Here is a 20,741-nt window from a genome sequence, read left to right on the forward strand (position 1 = left end):
GTCTGTGTAATTTCTAGCTAGGCTGCTCTTCCAAGGAAAGGTGCATTTTTACCACTTAATAAGGGGTCCATACTTCACGTTGCCTTGTACATCTGCTTAACACAATTCTAGAAGCAGAACAATTACTTTCTAAAACTAGTCTAGGCAATTGTGAGAATTCGGGTAACTTGTTCTCCCGCAGTGTTTCTACCCGTCTTCTTTTTTTGCCTTTTTTATTTTTGGCCTTCAAATGCTTTTGGCTATCACTGAAAACAAGGTTTCTTACAGAACAGCCATGCCAGTCTTTGGGGTCCATTTCTTGGTATGTGAGCCCTGCTTCATTATTCATCTGCTCAACCGTCCACTATATGCTACAAGTCCAGTTATTCCCTCTGCTACTAATAAGTGAGAGATGATTTGTGACTTAACTGTGGAAGGAGGTCTGGAGAAGGTTGCTGCATAAGTTCGTTTTCAACTGCTTTGATGTGTGTGCGAGGCATTCCATATTCATTGATTATGTGCCAACTCATTCAGGCACTACAAAGAATAGAAGCGGCTGACTTCAGCTAGCTGCTTCTCTCTCAAGTGTAATTGAAGTTAAAAGAAGACTTCCCGTTTTGTATTCCAGCCTACACAAAGGGAAATGTAAAGGGGCTGTGTGTGGACAAAAGACCCATCCATATTTCAGTTTGTTGAGCCAAGATATGGTTGCCCAAATGTTGTTATGTTCTGTAAAGATAGTAACATGCATTTTCAGACATAGGAGTAAAACAGATGAATGCACCTGTTCTTAAAGGGTAATATGAGAACACAGCTACTCTGCTTAGCTGAAGATATTTTACCACCTACACTGACTACCATCTGTAATTTAGAAAGCAGTTTGACGGCCAGCTCCGTTGTTAGGTATATGAAACACTCGAACCGCTTCTCACCAATAATTACACATAGTTTTCATTCACTATGGCTAATTAGAGATACCTTTGCACAGCTTTAGTAACAGTCTGTTTTCAGAGCACAGCCATGCCTTAATTTTTTACGTTTTAAATCTGTGGACGTTAATTTATTTCACTGCAGCAGTGTAAGTTGTACATCATTTCCCCCCTAATGTGAGCTCCTACAGCGATAGTTAAGAGTTGGATGTCTTGTTTTATGTTCTGCCGTGTACGTTCAGATATTTAAACTGAGCAGGAAATTGTCTCTGCATTTTCTGCACCGTTTTCACATTAGCTTGACTGAATGCTCGCTACTGATTGCAGGTAGGAATACAATTTTCAATGTTATTAACAGCTGTGACAAAACACTTTTCCTCTTTTTTGAAGTCATTTGAAATTCTGTTTTTATTGTTTCAGACTGTGAATAAATTATGCATATAGTTCATTATTTTTGAAAATTTCAATTGTATATTAATTAAAATGCTATACTCATGAATGTAACATACTGTTTTCCTGCTCTCAATGTATCAATGTAACCTTTTGCTATGAAGAAAGATTGTGGAGGGTGAATGCTGATTAAAATAAGAGTACAAAACATGACTTTTCAGTGTAAATGTGTGTAGTGATTGTGTTTTTATAACCCTTATACAGTCGTACCTTGGTTTTTGAACAGAATGCATTCTGGAAGTCCATTCAACTTCTGAAATGTTCAGAAACCAAGGCGCGGCTTCCAATTGGCTGCAGGAGTGTCCTGAAGCCAATCAGAAACCTCAGAAGCTGCACCGGACGTTCAGCTTCCAAGCCAAAGTTCGCAAACCAGAACACCTACTTCCAGGTTTGTGAAGTTTGAGTTGTTCTTGAACTCAGCTGTTCGAAAAACAAGGTACAGTGGTACCTCGGGTTAAGAACTTAATTCATTCTGGAGGTCTGTTCTTAACCTGAAACTGTTCTTAACCTGAGGTACCACTTTAGCTAATAGGGCCTCCTGCTGCCGCCACCGTGCAATTTCTGTTCTCATCCTGAAGCAAAGTTCTTAACCGGAGGTACTATTTCTGGGTTAGTGGAGTCTGTAACCTGAAGTGTCTGTAATCTGAAGCATCTGTAACCCGAGGTACCACTGTACGACTGTATTTAAAGTCACTTCAAGAGAGGCGGGAATTAAAATTACATATTTTTATTAAATGCAACTTTTTCCTATTCCATTGTATTTCCTCTATGGCTAACTAGCAACATTTCTACATCATCTTCAGTAATAGTTACACTTCTAAAGCAAGATGTCGGAAATCTCTGGTCCTCTAAATGTTATTTGTTACAGTTAATTTGGCTGCTGGTACTGCTGGGTCATTCTACATATATGTATATTCCTGTTCTTCCTGCTGCAAGTGAGGAGGAAGCTATCCTTTATCTTCAAAAAAACCTTCAAAAGAGAATAAATATCACATGTTAAGTCAATGAGTGGTGTATCTAAACAAGATTTATTGCACGTTCTGGGTTCTTGCATAGAATATCTGGATATTTGCTAAAAGGATCCAGAACAATATCCTGATCCAGCAAGGAGACAAAATATTTTGTTGATGAAGGATGAAAGAAATTATGCATAGCCTGCTGGTCCTAGGTGGCTGCAATATCACTGAGGCTATCCTATAATCACTTATCTGAGAGTCCAATTGACCTCAGTAGTGCTTGCTTCTAGATATACAGTCATACCTCGGGTTGAAGTAGCTTCAGGTTAAGCATTTTCGGGTTGCGCTCCGCGGCAACCTGGAAGTAACAGAGCGCGTTACTTCCGGGTTTCTCCACTCGCGCATGCGCAGACGCTCAAAATGACGTCATGCAGGGAAGCAGCAAATAACGACCTGTAGACGCAGGTTGCATTCGCTTTAGGATGCGAATGGGGCTCCGGAACGGATCCCGTTCACATCCAGAGGTACCACTGTACATAGATATTGCATACAAAGATCACCAGTGTTGAAGCAATGATTCTTCAACATCAACTTCGTTGGACTAGTCATGTTGTGCGGATGCCTGATGATCGTCTTCCAAAGCAACTACTCTATTCCAAACTTAAAAATGGAAAACGTAATGCTGGTGGTCAACAAAAGAGGTTTAAAGACTGTCTCAAGGCAAATCTTAAAAAAAAAGTAGTATAAACACTGACAACTGGGAAACACTTGCCTGCGAGGGCTCCAATTGGAGTACAGCCTTTACCAAAGTTGTCATGGGCTTTGACACTTGAACTCAGGACGCAAGGGAGAAACGTGCTAAGAGGAAGGCATGCTTGGCAAATCCACACCGTGATCAACCCCTGCCCGGAAATCAATGTCCCAACTGTGGAAGGACGTGTGGATCCAGAATTGGCCTCCACAGTCACTTACGGACTCATGGTTAAAACTGTATTTATGAAAGACAATCTTACTCTGCTACGAGTGATGGCCAAAGAAAGAAAGAAGATATTGCATTGTTGGCTGTGAGTGGGAGATAGCTGCCAAAAAGGCAGTTCCTGGGTACATTAGGTGTAGCTCAGTTGGTATAGCTTGAGACTCAATCTCGTGGTTGTAGGTTCAAGCCCCACCATAGCTGTCAATGTTTCCCTTTTCTTAAGGGAAATTCCCTTATTCCAAATAGGATTCCTCTCAAGAAAAGGGAAAAGTTGACAGCTATGGGCAAAAGATTCCTGCATTGCATCGGGTTGGACTAGGTGATCCTAGTGGTCCCTTATGATTCCATGAATTCAGCTACAGCCATGGGAGTATTATACAAGGCTTTCACTGGAATGCTGTCTCCAGTTTCTAGTCACCAGCGATAAATCCAGAGTACAGCAGATGCAAAGAATATCAACTAGTGACTGCGGGAGCAGATAACTCATGAACTGTTCAGAGCCTTAAAAGGATTAGCTTTGTAGCTAAGAGGGAATGTAGCATTTCTACAGTTAGATCAGAGGATATAAACCCAGTAGAGAACAAGACTTGACTTGGGAGACAGTTGGGTACATAATGGTTTCAGGACAAAGATGACTTTATGAAATGGGCATTTTCTGCTCTGGTATGTCAGTGGTGAGCCATTGGGTGGAGGTTTCCTACACAATTTATTCTGAATTCATACCCAACACCGGAACATTGGAGGCTGCCATCAAGGGACAACTGCATAGCATTTATTTTTGCTTCCTGTACCAGTTTGCTGCCTTGAATAAATACTCTTAAAGCAAAAGTACTACATTGGAATAACAAAAGTGTTTTTTTGAGTATGAGCAATTTGCTGTGCTTTACATAGCACATGGTCAGCAAGATAGTAATGTGATTATTTAGACACTAACCCAGCATTTAAAACAATTTGTTTGAAAATGCGAGTACAGATGAGGGGGAAAACATAGAAGAATATTTAATTACCAGGCTACTTTGGAGGATTCAATTTTCTGGGTAAACACATAATTTGAATGCATAGATCTCAGACAGTGGCATGATAAATCACATCTCTTATGTTCTGGCTATTTCTTAAGCCAGCTGGTTGAATTCAATACATAAGGTCGGTCTCTAATAAGGATCAGACAGAACCTTGGCAATGAATCAAAAAGGAAGTCGAACAGATCACGGACATAACTCTTGTCAATATACTAAATGTAATCTTGCCCTATTTTTGTACAGCCCATGATAATAAATCATTCTTCAGTACATGGCTTTTATGAGAGCTATTTTTGGGAACTCGCAGATGAGTCTGTCTGAAGAAATCAGTTGGTACATATACAATGAGAGACATTACACTAAATGTAAATAATAGCATGTCGAAATTTATAGCTAATTCTCTGGAGGCTTAGGTGCTGTTTTCATGCTTTGCAAGGTTTTGCAGGAACCAGAAATGTACCAAATACATGCTGGAAATTTTTCCATATGATTAAAAAACTCTTTAAAATCAACGAGTGTGTCAGTATTCTAGAAATGGGATGTGGATCATGCTCCAAATAAAATGGGTTTTTTCAAAGAAATATTGGAATCGTATATTTGTGGGGATGGGAGAAAATGATTTCTCCCCTCACCCTTTCAGGTTGGATTTTAATTTAAGCTGCAAAAGAGTTGAGGTGTCAGGACAAAAAAAAGAGAAAGCAGACAGCTACACAATGGTTTGTATCTGATTTTTTAAAAAAAGCTGTCAAGGGAAATTCTTAAAACTTTATTCATAAGAAGAACTTGGGGCCTATTTCTGCTACAACTCCCCTAGAAAACCTGCCCCAACCACTTTTTATCAAATAGCATTTTTGTTACTGGGTTTTCCTATGTCTGTTTCTGTTCCTCTGTATTTGTGTAACTGTTAGGCAAAGGACCCCTGGATGGTCCAGTCAAAGGCGACTACGGGGTGCGGCGCTCATCTCACTTTTCAGACCAAGGAAGCCATTTGTCCACCGACAGCTTTCCGGGTCATGTGACCAGCATGACTAAACCACTGCCGGTGCAACGGGACACCATGACAAGTGCCAGATCGCACGGAAACACTGTTTACCTTCCTGTCGCAGCGGTACCTATTTATCTACTTGCACTGGTGTGCTTTTGAACTGTTAGGTTGGCAGGAGCTGGGATAGAGCAACGGTGGGGATCCGAACCGCCGACCTTCCAATTGGCAAGCCCAAGAGGCTCAGTGTAACTGTTTGGACCTACCATTTCAACTCTGTATCTGCACCAGAAATCTGAAGACTTCACTGGCAGCTGCATTCACTAACATTACTCCTCATAACTTTTATCTGTGTGTCAGGATCATTAGTTTTGAACCCTGACAGTTTTATCGTGTATTTTGTATTTCTCATGTTGCATTTTTCTGTTGTGAACCACCTTGGGCTCTTCAGACAAAGAGTGGTATACAAATTTAATAAATAATAATAATAAACAAAAATAAGTACTGTATTTTTTGCTCTATAGGATGCACCCGACCATAGGACGCACCTTGTTTTATTGGGGGAGAACAAGAAAAAAAAATTCTCCCCCTCTCTGCTCAGCATCCCTTCAGTGAAGCGGCAGGAGTAACGGAGCCCCTTCCATTTCTCCTCCCGCTTTGCTGAAGGGGCGCTGCGCAGCTCGCCCTCTCTGCTGAAGCCAGGAGAGTCTTGCTCTCCTGGCTTCACGTTGCTATCGCTGAAGCCAAGGAGCCTGTATTCGCTCCATAGGATGCACACACATTTCCCCTTCATTTTTGGAGGGGGAAAAGTGCGTCCTATAGAGCGAAAAATACGGTAAGTTGTGCCATCAGCCTCCCCTGGAATAGCTTCCTTTGCGGACGAGTGGCTTGGTTTCAGCTGAACCTTGCATAAACGCTAAGCATGAGTGAGCCAAGAGCTCAGGCGTGGCCTAGCCTGTGCATGCCCTACTAGGAGGCACAGAAGGCTCCCATTGCAACACCCATCGCACAGGCATGCAATTGGCACGCTTCTGGTGCAGCAGGGAAACTCCATGTGTGGTGCAGCTCCCAGCGGCTGGTGGGAAATAGCCCTCAGGGTCCTGTTGTTTGTGTAGCAGTCTCTGCAAGCAGGACTGAGATACACAGTCATGCACATGGAGGCTACAAAAGTTTTAACTTGTAAATAATGCACACAGGAGCCTTTTGTGTGTTTGCACAGAGGAAAGCGAAACCTTCTAATATGACGATCCTATTTTAAAGATTAACAAGTTCATGTGGCCCGCATGACTAAGCCGCTTCTGGCGAACCAGAGCAGCGCACAGAAATGCCGTTTACCTTCCCGCCAGAGCGGTACCTATTTATCTACTTGCACTTTGAGGTGCTTTCGAACTGCTAGGTGGGCAGGAGCAGGGACTGAGCAACGGGAGCTCACCCCGTCGCGGGGATTCGAACCGCCAACCTTCTGATCAGCAAGTCCTAGGCTCTGTGTTTTAACCCAGAGCCACCTGCATCCATGACCCGGAAGCTGTACGCCGGCTCCCTTGGCCAATAAAGCGAGATGAGCACCGCAACCCCAGAGTCGGCCACGACTGGACCTAATGGTCAGGGGTCCCTTTACCTTTAGGCGAATAGGTGCAAAACCCAGTAGAGGAGAAAGAAAGGCTGGGAGGGAGAAGAACTTCACCCTCCTCGCTTTATGCTGAATGTCTCACATTTTGACCCTGCTACCACCCGTCTTTGTTCTTTGATGCCATCTCCATCATCTGTTCTCCTGAACAGGAGAGCTGGTGACAGCCTGTATCTTTACACTTTGCCTGGCATCTCCTCTTATTGCCCCAAATATTAGCGAAATTTGACCATTTACAAAATCAAGAATTCATAGCGCTATTAAGGAGACGTGCTGGCTATGGGATAGGGTGGAAGCCCCAATGTGCTTGCTGGTGGGACACCACTGCTGGTGCATCTGCTGTGTTGGTGAAAATGTATCAATGGGATGGCCAAAGTGGGGTGGAACAGCACAGGGGAGCGCATGATGCAGGAATGCTTGCTGGGTTGCATCTTGGGAGAACACAAAATACTCTCAAAATACTCCATGCTGCCTCTGTTTCCTGTCTGTTGTTGTGGCTGAGTGGCTAGGGAATTGCTCCGTATAGTATATGTCGTGTGGGTTTGAGTCCTGGGTGCTTCCTCTCTCCTCCTTGTCACATGGCTGTTTTTTTGGGCAGGCATGCAAAAGGTGAAAGAGGCCATTTCCTCCTTTCCCCTTGAGGCTGGAACTTGTATCTCCTACTTCCCAACCCTAGGCCCTTGTTTACACAGCAAAAAAAAAGCATTACGGATTCTGCCAAGCAAACTGCCTAAATCACTGCAAAGGCTGGTTTAGGAAGCTGTGAATGCATTTATCCCCAAACTAAGAAATGCAAATTAGTTTGTTTTGTGTTCTGGGAAAATGCAATTCTTCCTCCAGAGAGCAAATTCATTATCGTTGCAATTTCTATGCATTAAGCATCCTATAGTGATCTGGATTCTTTCCTGCCGGTGGATTGTTCTTGTTTTTTAATTTTTTAAATACTGTTCTTGTTTTGATGTGGTTTAAGTATGGATTTTATGTTTTTATATTTCTGTATCCTACCGCCAAAAATTTAATGTACTAAATGAAGAAAAAAAATGTAAAACATTTTGTTGCAGGAGTCATGCATATCCATTTGGCATTAGCATGTGATTAGAGTGATGAGTGATTCAACTCCCTGACCAGATATCTTTCAGCATTTTTTGACAGGGCGTCTGACTTTCCAAATTGTGCCAGGAAGTTTTCAGACTCTGCAATCAGTGCTGTGTATTTTATATATTAATCTTCATTTTCAGTAAAAATGTGAGCATTTACCAGAACACTACACAGTTAAGGTCCAAGTTTTAATATGGGATACAAATGAATAAAACTTTTTTTTATTCCAATTCCATACTGAGTCTAAATGTAATCTAGTCCAATCCCTGCAATGCGGAAATTTCAACAAGTGGTTCCCCAATCAATTTGAAACCATATTAGACCCTGCTTAGCTTTGCAAATGTACAGCAGTTTTATTGCTGCACTACTAGTCGCAAAACATACACAGGTCATCCACTATTTATCCTCCCAATATTTTTTTAAAATGCAAAAATTATTACCGGTATGTAAAAAAATATTATGTTTCTTGCTTACACTGTTTTGCAATCTCTTTCTTAGCAAAGTCACAAAACAAATAAGAGTCGTACCTTGGTTCCCGAACCCCTTGCAAGTTGAACGTTTTGGCTTCTGAATGCTGCAAACCGGGAAGTGAGTGTTCCAGTTTGCAAATGTTCTTTGGAACCTGAACGTCCGACGGGGCGTCTGTGGCAATCGGAAGCTGTGCCTTGGTTTACGAATGTTTTGGAAGCCGAACTGACTTCTGGAATTTGACTTCCGAAGTACCACTGTACTAAAGAAAAAGAAGTTCCTTATTGCTTCTTGGCCTTCGGGAAACAGCTCTGTGCATGTTCTGAACCAATGCGTGCTCTTGAAAAGCTAATGCTGGCACATAGGGATGCTTTTGAAGCAGTCTTGAGTCCTCCCACATCTGTTATATGCTAGACAGACTTCATAACAACAGATGGAGTAGGAGATTTCCTCCTAGGGCTGACTTTCTGGCGTTCCAATCAGTCACATGGATTTTCGGCTAGGACACACAAGGGGGATCTCTTTGCTGTAGCTACACATTTGGATTAGGACTGGCCGAGTGGTGCAGAAAGCGGATTCGTCGGAGGAGACTGACAAAAAAGTCTTCTGTAAATCCAAGCATAAAATGTGGAGGGGACAGGAAAGAGCACGTGGCTTTGAGATTTTGAGAACAATTTTTTAAAACTGCATTATGTTTTCAGAAGGTGGGCTGGAGCTCAGGAATCCACAGGGGTCAAGCCTGTCACAGTTAACAGGTCCAAAACCCAAACATAGTCCAGAATGAATGTGTGAATAATCTGGGCAAGTAACTCAGAACATCTGCTGTCTTTGAAACACAGCTAAGAGGTAGGAAATGTGAACTGTAAAAGCAGTGGGGAGAGGGTCACTCTCCAAAGAACTAGAGCAGTGGTTCCCTTTTTTGGGTCGCTACCCCGCTGGTTCCATAAATCCTATAAAGCGCATTATTCAGAGTAGCGGTTTGCATGACCCACTAAGGAAGATAACAACAGAATAACACTCAAAATAACAACAATGAATAATTGCACATTTACTCAAAATCCACTTAAAACGATTTAGTTTAATTCGGTGCTTTTTTTCTGGGGGGGGGGAGGTTTAGGGGTACTCTCATTTTGACTCAAGAAAACCACCATTTTATAGTTCAAATGGGAAAAAATAAATACAGTAAATGGACAAAGTACAAAGATTCACAAAATGTTTAAGGGTATGCGTCCCCCCCCAGACAAAAGCACTGGTTTAACTGAGTCAACAAAACTGATGAGCCGTCTAGTGATACCAGCTTTTCAAAGTTTGGTAGTCATTTACATCTCCAGCGCCCCCTTGCCTTGCCCCCCTAGGTTATCCCACCCCCCACAAGAGATAGTACCGCCCACTTTGGGTAACACGGGACTAGAGAATTGATGGTCACAAGAACGGGGGTCAAGCAGTTGAGGAAAGGGCGCCCTTGAAGCGAGGGTCCTGAGAAACAAGTGGGGAGCGGGGGAGATTAGGACCAACCAACCTATGACGCAGGGGGAGGCACAGGGGCAGCGTGATGCCCATGTAGATATCCCCCGCCCCCCGCGCGCGCCTTGTTTCTGATTTCAATTTCCCCTCACCTTTTCCTCCCTGGCAGGGAGCCATTCTGGGGTCCGCCTCAGGTGCCCAAATATATTGGGCCGGCCCTGAGGGGCGAGCAAAGTAAGGCGGCGGGATTGTCCTCCTCAGCGCTAGCCTACCTTTTTGTGTGTGGCCCGTTTCCAAAGCCATTCACCTCCCCCGTTTCTAAAAACTTCTGGACCACACGGCGACTTCCAGCTGTTGCCCGTTGGGCGGTGCGCTCGCTTTTTTATATATATATTTAAAAAGCACACGGCTAAAAAGGGGGGGGTCACGTTGCAAAAGAAACGGGGCTTTTGGAATCGGAGCCCCTGGAGAGCCGGAAGCCCTGGGAAGTGGGGCCGCCCGGCGCGCACCTCTCCCTCTCCTTCCCCGCGGGAGGAAGCGGCGGCGGAGGGGGCTGGAGCAAAGGGTGCTTGGGCCGGTGACGCGCCATTGCCGCCGCTGCCTGGCTCTCTGGCTCCCTCCCTTTCCCCCCGCGTGGCCTTCCTGTGCTGCCTTGCGGGGGCGGCCCCGCCTGCAGCTGCTGCTGCTGCGCGGAACTCGCCTGCGAGAAGGAGGCAAGGAGTGGAGAGGAGAGGAGACGCGGCGCGCTTTCTGCGGGGCTCGCTCGGGGACTCCCCTGCCTCCTCCTGGCCGCCGCGATGTTGGGGGTGGCGGCCGGCGTGACGAACAGGTAAGCCGCCGCTGACAGCCCGCGAGCGAGCTCTTTCCCCATTCATTAATGCAAAAGGCTGGGGGGCTCCGTGCGCCGCCCTCCCCAGTCTCCTTCCCGCTCTGCCTCCTCTCCCCGAACAACTTCCCCGCAGGCGGGCAAAAGGCATCCCCGCGGGCAGGAAGCCGGGGATGAGCCCGCCGCGCCCTCCTGCAGCAGCAGCGGCGGCGGCGTCGAGAGCGGGACTGTGCGCTCTCTCCAGAGGGCGCGCCGAGGTTGCGGTGGCGGCGGGCTGGCGGGCGCGATTTAAGGGACGGGAACTGGTCGGGGGGGGGGAGGGGAGCCACGCGGGAAGAGATGCGGGGTGGGGTGGAGAAGAGGGGCTGCCTGGGAAAGAAGCCGCCTGGACTCCAGCGCATCTGGAAGGGAGCAGAGAAGAGAGTTCTGTTTTGTTTCTGGGCGCAAGGGATCATGGAGGAATGGCGGGATGTTGCAAACCGGGGCTGGCAGGACTTTTCCGCGCCGCGGTTGCAGGCGAGTCGAGGTGTGGGGGGGGAGGGGGACCCTTTTGCATTCGAAGAAGGAGCCTCCCGTCGGTCACACGGGGACTTTCTAAAGTTGAAAAGCAGTGAATAAGGAGTTCGGTTAAGGTAGCCTTATCCTGGGAAGTTAGGCGAGGCGTTTCTGGGCTTGTTCTCCCCTCTCCCAATTCTGCACGGATTGCAAGGCGACATCATTGAATGCAGCCTTGCAAGCAGCTCCCTTAAAACAAGGACTAGCCTGCAGAACTTTTTATCTGCTCACCTAAGCTGGGTGATGATGGTTGGCTTCTCAAGTGATTAGACTTGGAGCAAAGGAAGAAAGGAGGACATCTGACATGAGGACATTACATCACAGACCTTCAGATTAGGGTTGGTGAACAACTGCACACTCATATCTTATCTTGGTGCTTTACCTTAAATTATACATATATTTTTCCAAATGTGACACTGAAAGAAGAAGTCCCAACTGCTTGAAGGGTGCCTCAAATAGTGTGCACCTCCCTCGTAGATAATCTACTTCCAATATTTTTATTTTATTTATTACATTTATATGTCACCCATCCTGCCAAATTTCATTGGGTGTTTATCTAGACAATAAAATACAAGTAATAAGTCACAAACAGCCAAAAAGACCAGAAAAAATGGACCTAAACTTCCCCTGCTTTCTGGTTAGTGTAGAGGCAGTTCCTTTTCAGGCAAGTGACTATTTACAAGCCTGTTTTTCTGCATGTTGCTGCTAAGAAGTGGAGAGTTTCACAAAGGGCTTTCTTGTGGAACTGTGGCATCTATTCCTTGAAATGTTCTGAAACAAATGGGGTGTGTTGGAACTTGTGGGAAAGTTCATGGCTCGGTTGCTCTTTAAAATAAGGTCACCCTCACCCAGCAGACAGAGACTTCTGACAATTGGTTCCCATTCCGCTGCTTCACATTTTGTGTAGCACTCATGTTTGCTGTGGGCACACTGTCAGAAACATGGGTGCTCCCTGCTGCAAATGTACAACTTGTTAATGCCCACTGTATGTTCTTAAAACATTTGTATGTCGTGGCCTAATCAGGTCTCCTAAGCACCTGGTACTCAGGTTGTCTTGTCTTAATAGTTTTCCATTGTGAAAGTGTGTATGACCTGTCTCCCTTTCCTCACGAAGTTTACACTTCTGGAAGAATCTGAAAGGATTGCATACTTTGTGCATTTCTGGATTCCAAAGTTCCCAGGATCCTAAGTAACAGCATTTCCTCTTCTGCAGATGTCATCTGGTCAGGATACTTTCCCATAACATCTGTTCCTGCAGATAATAATAATAACCACAGCTGCTTGTGGTGCATGAGGAAACTCTAGACTGCATGGATAGGGTGTGAAAAGTAGCCTAAAGTTTTCAGTTCCCACTTTTGCCATTGCCCTGCACACATGCTCCGGGATTAACACACTAACTGGGTCGTTGCTGGTACAGATTACTACAAATTGCATTCTGTCTTGGTTCTGGCCTTCAGGGCATAATCCAAGATTCTAATTCTTGGATCCTACCAAATTCTAAACAGCTTTGGCCTCCTCCTCTAGGGGCCATAATCAGGGATTAAAAGATTGGGGAATCAGTCCATAAACACATATATACGTAATATTTGCATGTGCAAATATCTACCTATAGATGCAGAGTTAAATGTCAAAGGAGGCAAGCCAATCAAGTTCCAATCCAAATCAGTACGGTTCAGTTCTTAAATTAGTTTGCAACCTACCGCAGATCAGCCCAAATCAGTAACCTTCCATTGAAACCCTCAGTTCATTTCCTAACAGATCTTACTCCAAATCAGTTGTCCTTCAGTTATCCCCATTCATTACTCTTCAGATATAGTTACCTTAAATTAACTTATACCTTCAAATTAATATCCTATCAGTAATCCCAATTCAACTTCCCTCAATTACATTTCACTCAGATACATTATGTTAACTATATTGTCAGGTGATCCTTTTCTTGTTGCTTGCTGAGGTTGAAATCAAACTGTGTGGCAAAGGAATGCCCTTCAAAGCACTAGTGATCAGCTGATGCTTTGGTCATATGAAGCCCCTTGAAAAGTGCTCTGCAATACCCAGTGACCACCTGACATATTAACCCCTTGCTCTTGTAATGCCTCGTGGTTCAGGTGCACAACGGGGAGTTCTGCCGTGGAGGAGACTGGGGTGGGGAGTATGCAATTCCATAGTCTTCTCTTGATCTCTTAGCTGGTCAAAATATTGCCGTTGTTATTTTGCTAATAGCCTACTGAATGGGAGACGCTGACTCCAGGGGCAATAATCTCAGTTTTAGTAACCCCAGAAGCTTGCTGTGGAATCAGAACATTTTCTGAAAGGAGAAAGACAGGATCTTCCCAAATATTGTCCTTGGGAAATATTGGTGGACTAACTTGGTTCATTTTCAGAGTGTGAATGACCACTGTATTTGGTATTGGCAAGACATTTCCATCCTAGTCAAATTGCTTACTCTGGATGTGCGAGCTTGTTTCATTGCTGGAAGGATCAGTTACTCCTGCTATTGCATAGCACATCTACCATAGCAATTTTTTTTGCTCTGAATGATCTCTTGCTGACTGATCCAACATCTTGGATGTGCCAGGATGAGTCAGCTAGATTGCTTTTTGGTCTTCTAACATAGGGAGCTGTCTCGGATTCACATAATTGTAGAGTTGGAAGGGACCACGAGGATCATCTAGCTGCCCAAACTCCTACAACACAGGAATCTTTTGCCCAACGTGGGGCTTGAACACACAACCCAAAGAGTCTCATGATGTACCAACTGAACTATCCTAGCTATCTTAGTCACCTTATATGGAGTCACACCATTGGTCCATCTTGCTCAATGTTGTCAGTACTGCTGTCAGCTGCTCTCCATGGTTTCGGACAGCAGGCTCTCCCAGACCCCTTACCTGGAGATGTTGAGCATTGAATCTGGGGGCCTTCTGCATGCAAGTAGATGCTTTATATTACTAATCTGTAGTCACATCCCTGTAATTCCTGGTGGAATTGCATTTCTGCAAGTGTGAGTACAATGGTGCTATACCGGTGCTGTGTAAGCATTCCTATAAAGTGATAATAGTAAAGGTTAATCAGCCAGAGCCTGGGACACAGTGATTCATTCATACTCTCCAGCAGCTTGGGCCAGCATTCTAAATTGCATCCTTCACTACTGGTAGAAGCTTGCTTTCTTGTGAGGAGAAAAATCTGGCGTACGGGTACTATGCACATGTTTCGAATGTGAATTGGTTTGTTTAGAAATCGCTGTCCCTTGAATTGTCCAGTCAAGTCCAGACTTACCGTATTTTTCGCTCTAGAAGACGCACCAGACCACAAGACGCACCTAGTTTTTGGAGGAGGAAAACAAGAAAAAAATATTCTGAATCTCAGAAGCCAGAACAGCAAGAGGGATCGCTGCGCAGCGAAAGCAGAGATCCCTCTTGCTGTTCTGGCTTCTGGGATAGTTGCGCAGCCTGCATTCACTCCATAAGACACACACACATTTCCCCTTACTTTTTAGGAGGGAAGAAGTGAGTCTTATAGAGCAAAAAATACGGTACTTCTGTTTCTCTCCCTTTAAAGTTAGATTGACTCATATGGGGGTGGGGAGAGAGACTGTAGCACAAACCTATAGGAGTTCTGTGGCCCAATAAGCTAAACGCACTAGCTTTGTGTGGCTCACCTGGTAAAGCAGGGGTGGGGAAACCGATTTCAGCCACAGGGCCACGTTGCCCTCTGGGCAGCCTTACAGGGGCCACATGCCAGGTCCAAGGGCAAAAGTGGGTGAATTGTATCTTTGTACAGGAGGCGAGTTTCTACGCAAAGTCACATGCCCCTCAGCACAGTTGGTCAGTACATCTTGCTGTTAACCGGAAGGTTGGTGGTTCAAGCCCAACCAGGGTTGCCTGTGGGCAGGATTCCTGCATTGCAGGGGGTTGGTCTAGATGACCCCTGAGGTACCTCCCAACCCTACAGTTCCTCTATGATTCTAAGTCATATTCTGTCTGTAGAATTTCAGAGGATGAGCTTCATTTGTGCAGACCGGTTACGTGTGATGTGTTCAGAATCCTGTGCAAAAACGTTCTTTGGTAAACACTCAGAACAGGCTATAATAAAGATATCTCAAAGAAAGGAGACTGCGTGCCGCCTTGTCTAACATGCAGTCAACAGGAATTGCATGTAAGCTTGCCAGTAGCCAAGCCTTTCGCCTCAGTTCTTTGTCGGTTGTTTGTTTCACTTGAATTGAAAGTTGGGGGCAGCGTAGGATGCCTCAAAGTGTTCAGCCAGCTTCAATCCACCAGGGTCATGTTGGGACCGTGAGAATGAACGTAAATTCCTTGTCACTGATGTTGGAACTAAACATTTATCTCCCACTCCCCTCCCCAATTGGCGAACAGGCCAGTCCTCATGAATACAGTGGTTGTGAATTCAGGCAATGTGAACTCAATGAGTGGGAGAGCTGTTGTCCATTTACTGGAAAAAATAGAAGCTGTGATTTTATTTTATTTTGAAGAATGGAACTAGGAATATCTCCTAAGGAATTGCCTTCGCAGAGCTGTAGTTCCTGGCCAGTTCAGATGGCAACACCTGAAAGTTGGCTGTTCAGTGTTTGGATATGAGATGATATGGCCAATTTACATGGTAATTTACCTGAGTGGGTGGCATCTGAAGCTGCTGTCACAACTTTGGCTACCCTGGCCCCGAGGCAACATGCAGACCTTTAAATATAGTACAGTGGTACCTTGGGTTAAGTACTTAATTCGTTCCGGAGGTCCGTTCTTAACCTGAAACTGTTCTTAACCTGAAGCATCACTTTAGCTAATGGGGCCTCCTGCTGCCGCCACGCTGCCGGAGCACGATTTCTGTTCTCATCCTGAAGCAAAGTTCTTAATCAGAGATACTATTTCTGGGTTAGTGGAGTCTGTAACCTGAAGCGTATGTAACCTGAAGCGTATGTAACCCGAGGTATCACTGTATACAGTTCTCCTATCTGAATCAGTGCATATAGGGTGAAGGCAAGAAGATAACATTCCAAAATAATGAGTTCTATAGAATCTTCATGAATAACACATATATTGCAATTTTCCTGTCATAGCTTAAACACTCATGTGTCATCGTCCCCTGCCCTCAATGGATCTTGTCTGTTTTTATGAATTACAGTCATACCTTGGATCCCGAACGCCTTGCGAGTCAAACGTTTTGACTCCCGAACGCCGCAAACCTGGAAGTGAGTGTTCCAGTTTGCAAACATTCTTTGGAAGTCGAATGTCTGACGCAGCTTCCGATTGGCTTCAGGAGCTTCCTGCAGCCAATTGGAAGCTGCGCCTTGGTTTCCGAACATTTTGGAAGTCAAAACGGACTTCCGGAATGGATTCCGTTCGACTTCCGAGGTACCACTGTACTTTGATTAGACTCTAAACTTACATGTTTTTGATCTGTTATCATTGAGATATTTATACATGAACAGCTGTTTTCTGGTGATTGCAATTCTCAAAAGTACGTTTGGTAGGGAAGATACCAGATAGTATTTGTCTAGTACCTTTCCTAGGCATGGAGAACCTTAACACTGATTCAGATGTTGATTATTGACGAAGTAAGAATCCCCTTGGCATTGAACCAAGTCAGTTAATAATGTTTGTGGGAGAGCATATTTGAATGCATCTTCATGAATGGGTGACGTTAGCACATCAAAGGAGAAAGCTGGACCGAGAGCTTTTCTACCTTGATGGCCCAAGTTCATACACACGAAGAGATTTTAATGTGCAGTGCCTTCACACTTGCAATCCTAACATGCGTGTTGGAGATGGTGAAGTCCGATGCCCATGTTTTATTGCTCGCTCCCTGGAACCGGCTGTTGCTTAAAACCTTCCCTGCAAAAAACCATTGCACTTTTCTTAAAGGCAGTGTTACTACATTGCCTAATTGGAAGGATGAAATATGGAGTCTCAGTCAGAAACTCTAACCCTGAGACGTCCCAAAATCGAAAAATCTAGAATTGTAAGTCAAATACAAAGGCTAGCTCATCGTTGCTGAGTTGTGGTATGCGGCACTGGAGAATAGGTAAATAATGGATTTGAGGTTAGACGTAGCCGAAAGGAAGCCAGTAATAAAACAGTCTAATTGGTAACACATGGTACCCACATACTTGAGAGTTTTCCAGTTCTGATGCACAGCTATATTGGACCTATAGTAGATAATTGAGACTCTGTTTTCCTCAGTATGGAAGATCTCTAAGCATTTCGTATGGCTCTATTGCGTAGTAAATATATGAAGAATTGCTGTGCCTCAGCCAATATAGCTATTGCGTTGGAAAGACACCAGAGTAAGAGAAACTTCCCGAGCAGCTGAGAAGGATATTCCTGCATGTTAGAAGAGCAAATATTAACACTGAAGTCTTGTTGATAGTTAGCTGCAGCCACTCTTGTTTTAAATGATGAAGTGGAAGTTCTTTATTTTGGGCTTGAAAAAGGATTTGTGAGTAGTGAAGCGTTAGCTAAGATTGGATCTCTGCAACCTGGCATTTGCAGAGGAATTCGTTTTAAAACAGCACTTTCATTCTTTATGTGCTTGTGCTTCGTTTCTTGATTACCTCATGCTTGTCTGGTTTACACCATTTATGGTGACTATTGGAAAGCGGTTGCAAGACTTGTTTGCAGCCTACTGATGGGTGTGTGTGTGTGTGTGTTTTGCACACAGCTGGTGGGCAGAGACTGTATGTGCTCATCCCTTGTTAGTCTTGCTTCTTCTCTCTTTGCTGCGTCCCTGACTGATGATCTCTGGATTGTAAACTCCTTGGGGCAGGGATCTACCTCCCTCATGTAAGTTGAAAATAGCATTGCCAATGGCCAAATGAATGGGATGTTCCCATACTGCATGCCCAGCTTGTTGGAAGTCAGTTTGGGGAAAGGGGAGAGAAATAGATTCGGCCTTTATGTCTGTAAGACCAGGCTTGCCACTTGCTTGCCCCCTTGAACAACAGTTTAGCTATACAGTGGTACCTCGGGTTAAGTACTTAATTCATTCTGGAGGTCCGTTCTTAACCTGAAACTGTTCTTAACCTGAAGCACCACTTTAGCTAATGGGGCCTCCCGCTGCTGCTGCGCCACCGGAGCATGATTTCTGTTCTCATCCTGAAGCAAAGTTCTTAACCCAAGGTACTATTTCTGGGTTAGCGGAGTCTGTAACCTGAAGCGTATGTAACCTGAAGCGTATGTAACCTGAGGTACCACTGTACGCAGGAATACAATGTTACCTCCATTTTAATTGAATTGTACTTGCACGAGGGTGTTGGGGAGATCAATATATTGTTGTTACCACTCAGAAGATGGATAAACATTGTGGCTGAGAGCTTCCCCTTTGTGTTTGTGGTGCTCTTGGGAACACTTTTGCCGTTTACGCAGACACATTACCATACACTTAAAGCGAAGCTGAGATCCGGGAAGAACAGTACTTTGTTCAAGGCTCAAGCTGCATGGTGATGTTTTTCTAAGATGCTTTTAAAATTTTTATTTCTGTTAGGCTTACCCGCGCCCCCCCCATGAGCTCTAAAGTTTGTAGAGTATATTGTCAGAAGAGTGCTGAGGACTGTGCTGAGAAAATGCTGCCGAGAAACCTCCTTGTTTAACTCATGTTAAACAGTTTGTGATTTTAGTGCCAATCTGTAGAGTTGGAACAATTCACTCCAGTTCATTCCAGCATATTTGCCTCCTGTATTCAAGATTTAACTGTGTACAGTACTCGAATGCACTTAATCTGTGTTCAGGACCGTCTCCAGGATCCTTTTTACCAGTTTGTTAAGTGAGAAACCTGGTTAGTTTTAACCGGACCACAGCTAATGTAAGAACTGATGTGCTGCTTAACTGTAGCTAAGGCAGAAACAGTGAATTCACTCCAGGAAGGGGACAGACTGTGGGGAGGACACAGACAAATCCAGTGTCTTACTTCCGGTTTCTTATTCAGAATTAAGAGATTAGCCACTGTGTTCCTGTGCTGGCCATTACAGTAATGGATCAATAGGTTGTGGGGGTTTTTTGGTGCTATAGCCTTTTAAGAAAATGCAAATTGTTCTTAAGATATATTGAAAAGCTAGGTAGCCATAAAGAACTTCCTTTTGAAACTTTAACTCGGTGTTCATGAGTCGCTGTGCAAAACTTGTTGCTTTCTAGTCCGCTGCAATTCCTCCTATCGCCCAAACACGCAGCAACAAAGCAGGAACTTCTTAGCTGCAGGCCTTGCTCATTTTCAGCTCTTAAACCTCATGCAAATAGTTGATGTGGCAGCATCTCAGCATGGCGTGGCTTGTGACTAATGGGGGCGAGGTGATGGTGGACCTCTTGCAGACTTCCTTTTGGAAGTAGATATGTCATCTGCTAGGGTGGTGCTAGTTGCTATGGGTCTTCAGTGTTTTTATGTTTTAAAAGGGGAAGTACAAGAAACATTCTCTGCCCTAGAACCCATTAGTGCAGGAATGAGTTATGCTTACTTAGTGATAAGAGATACCTTCTGCACTCAGAGAGGCAATATCTTTTTGTTATTGCTTAACCTGTTTCACAGCCGAAGTGGTAGCCCTTTGTCAAGACTATACCACTTCAGCCTGCTTGAATGCTTCTCCGTGTAACAAGAATTGCACACAGCGAAAGCTAAGCTAGAGCTCTTCTTCCTGACACCTAGTTTTCTCTGGAAGATTTTCCATTTTTGAATGTGCGCTCAGTCAATGTGAACTCTTGCCTGAAGTGGTATGTCCCAGATACATCTTCACCTTGATAAAAACCAAGCTGGAGAGGGGTTTGTGGAATATGCCTAGGCTTAAGAACTACAGTGGTACCTCGGGTTACATACACTTCATGTTACAGACTCTGCTAACCCAGAAATAGTACCTTGGGTTAAGAACTTTGCTTCAGGATGAGAACAGAAATCGTGCTCCAGCGGCGCGGTGGCAGCAGAAGGCCCCATTAGCTAAAGTGGTGTTTCAGGTTAAGAACAGTTTCAGGTTAAGAACTGACCTCCAGAACGAATTAAGTACTTAACCCGAGGTACCACTGTACAGAGTTTGCAGCACAAGAAGCTGGAAACTGTATTTTTTGATCTCCTGATTTCCAAAATGGTTTTTGCCACCAGTGTGGTATCAGTTGCTGCTTAACTCACTTTTATTGGAGACATTCTGTCTTCTGACTCTGTGAGTAAAGCTGTTTCATATTTAAATATAAGGATTCTAAGAACATGTTGTCTTTCTCCACCCTCTTCATTCAAGAATTCCTTCCATTGCTACTGTCCAGGGGCTGTTGCTAATACAATGCCAAGAAGGGAGCAACAAAATAGGACCACTCCTTCCTTTTTCTGTTGGTTGTTCTTAAGTATTCCTCTTCAGCAAATTCCAGAGTGGGTGTTCCCTTCAGGAATGGGATTTTTTTCTTCCAGTACTAGAAGCGATTTTTACACA

At 44.4% G+C, this 20,741-nt stretch overlaps 1 protein-coding gene and 1 long non-coding RNA gene across 3 annotated transcripts in view; one reads left to right on the plus strand and one right to left on the minus strand.

Moving 5' to 3' along the window:
• Positions 1-195: 195 nt before the first annotated feature.
• LOC308475899 lies at positions 196-10,451 on the minus strand. Its single transcript, XR_013985505.1, has 3 exons — positions 10,221-10,451; positions 8,544-8,746; positions 196-2,328 (listed from the first exon to the last, which is right to left on the minus strand). It is a non-coding gene; the product is annotated as an uncharacterized lncRNA (long non-coding RNA).
• Positions 10,452-10,608: 157 nt separating this feature from the next.
• The window catches only part of LIMS1 (LIM zinc finger domain containing 1), a 79,176-nt gene continuing 69,043 nt past the window's right edge, over positions 10,609-20,741 (plus strand). For both annotated transcript variants that reach the window (XR_013985386.1, XM_081003205.1), the window contains exon 1: positions 10,609-10,777. Coding sequence is in view for 1 of the 2 variants with exons in the window: in XM_081003205.1 (XP_080859331.1) it covers positions 10,746-10,777 (32 nt within the window). In the remaining variant the exon portion in view is untranslated. The remainder of the gene's footprint in view (positions 10,778-20,741) is intronic.

This window comes from Podarcis pityusensis, assembly GCF_964106645.2.
Source record: "Podarcis pityusensis genome assembly, chromosome: 4".
NCBI lineage: Eukaryota > Metazoa > Chordata > Lepidosauria > Squamata > Lacertidae > Podarcis > Podarcis pityusensis.